General features: G+C 42.2%; 1 protein-coding gene across 1 annotated transcript in view; it reads right to left on the bottom strand.

Moving 5' to 3' along the window:
- UCP1 (uncoupling protein 1 (mitochondrial, proton carrier)) overlaps nucleotides 1-8,002 on the bottom strand; it is a 10,258-nt gene extending 2,256 nt beyond the window's left edge. Inside the window, exons 1-5 of the mRNA XM_011985614.1 lie at nucleotides 7,801-8,002; nucleotides 6,994-7,192; nucleotides 1,489-1,689; nucleotides 1,282-1,383; nucleotides 355-535 (exon numbers count right to left, since the gene is read on the bottom strand). Of these exons, the coding sequence (XP_011841004.1) occupies nucleotides 355-535; nucleotides 1,282-1,383; nucleotides 1,489-1,689; nucleotides 6,994-7,192; nucleotides 7,801-7,926 (809 nt within the window). The 5' untranslated portion in view covers nucleotides 7,927-8,002. The remainder of the gene's footprint in view (nucleotides 1-354; nucleotides 536-1,281; nucleotides 1,384-1,488; nucleotides 1,690-6,993; nucleotides 7,193-7,800) is intronic.
- Nucleotides 8,003-8,378: the final 376 nt, after the last annotated feature.

The following is an 8,378-nucleotide window of genomic DNA, read 5'->3' as shown; positions in this document are numbered from 1 at the left end:
AAATCAAATCTTGTTCTCTCATAGCTCTCTATTATGATTTCCCCCTACTTTATAGCTCTCTTGCCCAGAGAAGGCAAAATACTGTCTACATTTCTAATAGATTGGGACCAATGGAAAAGGCACTGATCTTGAATGAGCCTTTGATCAAAGTTGAGAAAATTTTAATATAATGACTTTTTACTTTCTGGCACAGTGGAATTGGTGGATTCAAGAAATCTGTGGTAAGGAAAAGTCAATACTAAATATATGAATATACTAAGGCTTGTAAGCTAAATGTCAGTTGTTTGACATAAGAGTGTCCCAAAGCACATAGACAGCCAGAACACATTACAGATACACAAGACCACATCTTACCCCTTGAAAAAAGCCGTTGGTCCTTCATTAGTGAACATTTTCATTGCACAGTTGGGCACACTTCTATACTGTCCTGGTGGAGAATTAATAAATCTGGTTTTTACTACATCCACCGGGGAGGACATAGCTGTTGCGCAAAATCCAGCAATAAGAGCCGACACCAAGTGGCAGGGGACGTCATCTAAAATGGATCGGTGAAACAGGTCAACATCAGACTTTTGGGGGCTTGCAATTTAGTTATCTGTCATATCTTTATAAACCTGTTGATAACAGTAGCTCAGTGAAGATGTCTTATAAATAAATAAAATAAAACAAGAAAGGCATTGCACTAGAAAAAGAAAGTAAAGAGTAAATGGCTTAATAGATTGTTAACACTTTAGGAAAAAAACCTGTTAGTTTCCTCTGTGCCTTTAAGGCCTGCAATAATGCCTAATATATGAGCATCTAATACTTTTTTACCGAAATAAAGTGCAAGGGAAATTTTAATGTCTCTAGAAATTGTTAGTATATTATTTTTAAGAACCTATCTTATGGAATTACTTTTTGGATGAGACCACTGATAAGCTCCTTGTATAACTAGATCTTTTGGATATAGTGCAGGATGGACTTACCTCCTGAATTCTGCTGTATAAAGAAAAAGATTCTAACAAAAGTCCCATATATTAGTGTTAAATGAGAACAATGCTGACCTAAGATGACATTGCCTGTTATTTTTGTTGCAAAATATTTCTGTTGTGGCAAAACTTCTTAAACTTAATATTTTGGTCTTTTCCTGCTTCTCACAAAGTTATATATAGTTCAAAATGACTTATTTTTAAAAAGAGAAAACTATTAAGAGTTAAGGGATTCAGTATAAGGTGGCTGCAGAAGCTCCAAGAGGAAATTCTAAAGGTGCAGACGTGTTTGTTATATGAAATGGGAAGTTACCTGCTAATATGTTGTTTTTCACAAAGGCCTCCTTCATTAGATCATATGTTACCAGCTCTGTACAATTGATGATGACACTTCTCATCAGATTGGGGGTAGTCCCTGGGGAAAAAAAAAAGAAAATGTTTACTAACTCTACTTTATAATAAGTTGATAATTGTATGTATGTGCTTTGGTGGTTCTAAAACCCACTTTGAAGTTAGTTACCTTTCCAAAGACCCGTCAAGCCTTCCGTTGTTGCTACTATTCTGTACGCGTTATAAGTCCCCGTGTAGCGAGGTTTGATACCGTGGAGATGGCTCTGCGCTTGAAGTCTGACTTTCACAACCTCTGTGGGTTGTCCGATGAATACTGCCACTCCTCCAGTCATTAGACCAGCTAAGATCTTGCTTCCTAAACTAGGTGTTGCTATCCAGAGAAAAAAAAAATTATTAAGAAAAAACAATTAAAGACCTAGAATGCATGCATATCTTTTTAATTTTCAGTGGTTCATAGTTTTTTGTTTTTTTTTTCCTGATATGGAGTCTTGCTCTGTTATCTAGGCTAGAGTGCAGGGGTGCAATCTTGGCTCACTGCAAACTCCACCTCCTGGGTTCAAGCAATTCTCCTGCCTCAGCCTCCCAAGTAGCTGGGATTATAGGCATATGCCACCACACCCTGCTAATTTGTGTATTTTTAGTAGAGACAGGGTTTCACTGTATTGGACAGGCTGGTCTTGAACTCCTGGGACCTCAGGTGATCTGCCTGCCTCAGCCTCCCAAAGTGCTAGGATTACAGGTATGAGCCACCACACCTGGCCCATATTTTTGTATTCTGACAGCTTTTCTACTCCTCTAATGCATGTTCATGTGTTGATCATGTACTAAATGTGTACCAACTCAGAGTAAGGCTAGAAAACGTCAGGTGTCTGAAATGTTTTAAAAATGAAGACTTTCAAGGAACAAGAAAACACAATGCTTATTTTCACAGTGGTCTGATTTTTTCCTGTGTTCAGCTTGGTTCTTTCTTATATTTAGCTCTCTTTTCAGTATTATCCGACTGTGAGGAGGCACCTGGCACCAATGAGGCTTGATCTTTCTCCCATGAAGGATAATGTTAATTATGGGACTTGGTGGCCTTAGAAGAAGCCCAGTGGACAAGCTGCACCAATATGGGCCATCAACTAGTGTTAGGCTACAACATGTGACGGGAACAAAAATAAGAAGACAGGTGAGAAGAAAGTGATTTTTACCTTAAAATTTTGAAAAAAAAATAGCTTATGTTGCTCAAGACAGATATCATTAAATACAAATAGTCTTGAAGCCCAATATTCATTTCTATCATTAAGTAAATATAAAATTATGGTTCAGCAACATTTACTCAGCAAAGGCTTTCTCAGTCATTCTAATTCAGTTTCCTAATCTGTCAAACAGGGATAATAATATCTACCTCCTCGAGTTGTGTGAATTAAATAATACTGAAAAAGAGCTTACACTGTCTAGCACAAAGAAAATCCACAAAACTGGCAGCAATTTTTAAATCACTATTGTGATTGTACTCTTTTCATCATGCTTTAGCAGGAGCTGGGCATATGATTGACAGCTGTCTTTTAATTGGCAATATCGTATGACTACAAATGCCTTCACTTTTAGCTCACATTTGTAATGCATTGCGCTACAATGTAGTGTATCTTGATGTACTCATCCTATCCTCCAATCTCCAACTTTCAAATCCCTCTCTTCACTTCCCAGTCAAGCTTCCTGGAAAAGAGGCTATGTATTTTTTTTTCAAGAACTAAAAGAAATTTATTTACAAAATATATTGTTTGTCTTTACTTCTCAGACCCATTTCTTCCTCAGTCCCCTACAATATAGCTTATACCCCACTACTCTGCTGAAGATGTTTTTACTAGAAAATCAGTGAGCTTCTATTTGTTATGTACAATGATCACTTTTCAATCCTTTCCACAATCTCTGCTGTCTGACCCTATTGATAGTCCCTGCTGTGACTTCCTGGAATCTAGCTCAGACTTTTCTCCTAAACTCATGTGCCTACTGGACATTACCTGTTGACATGGCCTAAACTAAATTTCTTGTCTTCCCCCTAAGACGGCTTCTATACATCTTCCCCCAATAAAGGGTATCTTTAACCAGAAACTTGGAAGTCATCTTGTATTTCTACCTGTCCCTTATGCCTTACTTCTATTTGTTCACCAATTCAATTCAATTATACTTTCCAGTCTTTCTGATTGACATCTCTTTTTCCCTATTGCCAGTGCTTTAGGGCATACCCTGATCATTTCTTGCTTTCTAACTTACCTCTTTCTTACTCCTTTTACATATATACTCTATCTGCTGCCAAAGTGATCTTTTGAAAATGTAAATTGTTTATGCCACTCCCCTGCTTAACATTTTTACAGTGACTTCCCATCAGGGTAAGGATAAAATCCAAACTCCTTAGCATCGCCTGCAAGGCCTTCTGTGATCTGGCTCCTTCCTGTCTCTGTGGCTTCACCCCTCCTTCCTCACCAACATGTCCTCCCTGTGCTATGTTCACTCTACTTCTCACTGAGTCTTTGTACATGACCTTCACTCTACTTGGAAGGTCTTTCTCACCCCTTTACCTGGATCACTCCTGCTGGCCCTTTCAGAATTGATCCGGACATTAACTCTTCAGGAAAATCTCACAGGACCATGCCTCCATGGCTAGGTTAAATAGTTCTGTTTAATATGGCCACCATCTTGTAATTACAGTTAGTCATGTGCTGCATATGTGATGGTGGTCCCATAAGACTAGAACAGAGCTGGAAAATTCCTATCATCTAGTGACATCCCAGGCACCGTAAGGTTGTCATGTAATGCATTACCTTTTCTATTTTTAGGTACACAAACACTTAACTGTTATACAACAATTGCCTATAGTATTCAATACCAACAGTCTGCACAGGTTTGTAGTCTAGGAGCAATAGATTATACCATATACATTAGGTGTGGCTATGCCATCTAAGTTTGTGTAAGTGCTCTCTGTGATGTTCGTACAACAACCAATTTGCCTCCTACCTCATTTCTGAGAATGTATCCCCATCATTAAGCGAAGTAGGACTGTATTGTAATATAGCATGTGTCATGGTGTTGCTGGAAGTCAGGGACCCCAAACGGAGGGACCGGCTGGAACCACAGCAGAGGAACATAAATTGTGAAGATTTCATGGACATTTATCGGTTCCCAAATAATACTCTTATAATTTCTTATGCCTGTCTTACTTTAATCTCTTAATCCTGTTATCTTCATAAGCTGAGGATGTATGTCACCTCAGGACCCTGTGATGATTGCGTTAACCATACAATCTGATTGTGAGACATGTATGTTTGAATAATATGAAATCTGATTGTAAAACGTGTGTTTGAACAATGTGAAATCAGTGCACCTTGAAAAAGAACACAATAACAGCAATTTTAGGGAACAAAGCAAGACAACCATAAGGTCTGACTGCAAAAAGAGCCATATTTTTCTTCTTGCAGAGAGCCTATAAATGGACCTGCAAGTAGGAGAGATAACACTAAATTCTGTTCATAGCAAGGAATATAATATTAAGACCCTAGGAAAAGAATTGCATTACTTGGGGGAGGTCTATAAACGGCCACTCTGGGAGTGTCTGTCCTGTGCAGTTGAGATAAGGACTGAAATATGCCCTAGTCTCCTGCAGTACCCTCAGGCTCACTAGGGTGGGGAAAAACCCTACCCTGCACCCTGGTGAATTTGAGGTCAGACCGGTTCTCTGCTCTCGAACCCTGTTTTCTGTTGCTTAAGATGTTTATCAAGACAATACATGCACAGCTGAACATAGACCCTCATCAGTAATTCTAATTTTGCCCTTTGCCTTGTGATCTTTGCTTTGCCCTTTGCCTTGTGCCCTTTATTGGCCTCAGAGGCATGTGATCTTTGTGACCTACTCCCTGTTTGTACACCCCCTCCCCTTTTGAAGTCCTGAATAAAAACCTCTGGTTTTACGGCTCAGGTGGGCATCACAGACCTACTGATACATATCACCCCTGGTGGCCCAGCTGTAAAATTCCTCTCTTTCTACTCTTTCTCTTTATTTCTCAGACTGGCCAACACTTAGGGAAAATAGAAAGAACCTACGTTGAAATACTGGGGGTGGGTTCCCCCAATATCATGGAATATGGTCATCTATTCACTTCTCCTCACACACCCCTTACTGTCAACTGTAAACTCTGTCCAGAGACACATCTGCCATCTAAATATCTAACATAGTTACTGGCACATGGCAGTTCAATAAAGCCTACTAAATAAACTGAATCTGTATAACATAGAACACTGCCAACATATATCCTATTAATTTGGTGCCCAAAGTCTGCAACAGTTAATAGAACAGTCAATCTGTAAAGAAAACCACCTGAACGAGCACTTGACCTCCTTTGTGTTTCCTCTCTTGTACATCTATACATATCAAAATGCAGTTTTGATCTAGTAACATACAGACTTTATCTTCACTTTGAAAGTACTTGTGTGGATAAGTATAATTTACATATTTGTGTAGACAATATTTATAAATTATCCCATAAAGCTACAGTATTGAAGGTTACTCACAGCAGAATTGATGAAATCTACAAGATGGATTTCACTTAATATATTCATTTTGTCATCAGCACATCTTCTCTCTGGCTTGTCTGCTCCACATGAAAGTGCCTCTGATGTTGATTAGCTGTGTGATTTTGTGCATCTGACTTAACTGCCCTGATACTCGGCTAGCAGTTTATACTCACAGCATTGTTGTGTGTTTGAATGATGGACAGAATCATATGCGAAGTGCAGAAGGCAGTAGAAAACAGGGTTAAGAGCCTGGAGTCCGAGGCCAGACTGCCTGGGTTTGAACCCTGGCTCTGCCCCCTCCCAGCTGTGTGACCTTGGGCAAGTGATGAATTGCTCTGTGTTCAGTTTTCCCAACTGCCAAGGGATAATGATACTACTAGTAGCCTTCCAGTTGTAATGTATCTGAAGCACCTAGAACAGTGTCTCATTCATAGTAAGCCCTCAAATAAATACTACTTAAAGTGACAGGAATTCTTAGAGTGCACTTGCACTCAGGAAATATGTTTCTTTTTCCTTTTCCCGTAAACAAACGCCCTAACGCATTCGTCCATTTTTTCTGGTCTGGTCTTCCCTGGACCTCATGAGGAACCTCTTAAAAGGAAATATGTCTTTTCCTGTCCTTTCAACTCTACTCACCAAGTCTGGCTTTCTTTGCTTCAAACAGAAGGTTTTGAACTTTGTTGCATACCCAAATGATGAGGGAAGCTTGTGGAAACACAGATACTCTGGTCTCTAGCCTGAGGATTCAGACTCAGAGGACCATGGTAGTCCCCATCTGGATTTCTGACAAGCTCCATAGATGTTTCTGATATATTTCCCTGTTTGGAGAACTTTAAGTTAAACATTATTCTGTAGCTCATTCATATTCTCCAGATGGAGATCCAAATTAGGCACACAACTTTCATGACTGGGTGACTTTTTAAAAGCATAAATCTGCATCTAAAATGTCAATTTTGCATACTTTTTTCTTTCTATGAACAATTTGGGGAAGGGAGAGAGTTCAAATATGAATGTTTTCTCGCCAATTTGTTATGAAAACCACTCCTCGATGTGTTACATTTTTTGGAACAGAGCAGAGCCCAAGGTTTTTCTGCCCCTCCCAGGAACGTTCTCGGCTTACTTTCTTTGCCTGCGGCGAGGAACTCCTGGACCGTGTCATAGAGGCCGATCCTGAGAGAGGTGGAGCTGATCTGTCTCTGAAGCCCCGCAGGCAGCCCGCTGTAGAGTTTCATCCGCCCTTCTGTTTTGACCAGAGTGGTGATTGTTCCCAGGACACCTTTATACCTAATAGCACTGGACATCGGGCGTTCGCCTTGGATCTGGAAATAAGAAAGGTGCAGATCAGAAGGGAGAGAACATTGAGTTCACTCTTAAGCCAAGATTTTCCCCACCGTGTTCCTATTTTCCGTTTCTTTTCTCAGCAACATCCCCCTTCCATCCACCTCCCTCTACGCCGTGTGTGTGTGTGTGTGTGTGTGTGTGTGTGTGTGTTCGCGAGTGCGCAGTTTGGGGGAGGCTGGCTACAATGCACATTTTGAACATTCTCCTCCCCGTGAACTCTCCAGAACCCCTAGGGCAGTAGGATAGGACAGAATCAAAGAAAGGAAAAAGCACCTAACTAGTAAACTCAAGAGATGTCAATATTCTCAGTTTTCAGAATACTAAGTGCACCCTAAATTTTAGGAGAATTTGGTAGTAGTCATGGTCAACCCATCCTCTGTAGCCCTCGTGGTTCTTCAGCTAATCCTAGAAAAAGTTCCAGTTTCCCATCCTAAAGCACCAGCCCTGGGACAAGGCCAGACTGCTTTGGAAGGGCACTTACCCTACCTAGAAGCAGTGGTTAACCCAAAGCAGAGAATAAATAGAATGCACTCAACAGCGCCCCCTCTGGCCTGAGAGCCCTCGTCATACCCCTCTGGCTGGCTACCTGGAGCCGGACTTTGGCCGTGTCCAGCGGGAAGGTGATCACGTCCGCTAAGCACGCCGCTATTCCAGCTGAGAAGAGCTGGATCCCCAGGGTCGGGTGCACGTCCGAGGCTGTCAGGCCCCCCATCTTCACTCAGAGACTGGAGATGCAGAGGAAAAGGGTTCCAGCCCCGAAGGTGTGGGAAGTTTCTTTCCCTTGCTCTTCACTCCTGTCTCCCGGGCAGCAAAACCCGCTTTCTGTTTTTTGAACCCCCCACCGGGCAACTGAGGTGCAGAGGCGGCGGCTACAGACGAAGCGCGACGTTGGGGGCCGAGTCCCCGCGTCCCCTCCTCCCCACCCTAGCGCCAGCAGGACCCTCTGCGCCCTGGTCTTCCGCTGGGACTTATATAGCTGGGCCGCTCCGGGGCTGGGCCGCGCGAGGTCTCAGAAGACCCGGGCGTGGGACCTGGAGGGGGCGTGTCCGGGAGCACTGGCTCCCTCCCATTCCCATCCTCGCCCGGCGCCTCGGGAGCCCCGCTTCTCTCCCCAAAAGCCCTAGGCCGGTCCCTGGTTGTCTGCGCCCGGCACTCCGCGCGTCG

This window comes from Mandrillus leucophaeus, unplaced genomic scaffold (genome assembly GCF_000951045.1).
Source record: "Mandrillus leucophaeus isolate KB7577 unplaced genomic scaffold, Mleu.le_1.0 Scaffold289, whole genome shotgun sequence".
Classification (NCBI taxonomy): domain Eukaryota; kingdom Metazoa; phylum Chordata; class Mammalia; order Primates; family Cercopithecidae; genus Mandrillus; species Mandrillus leucophaeus.
Note: the sequence above shows the minus strand (reverse complement) of the source record. Positions and strands in the feature narration are given on the sequence as shown.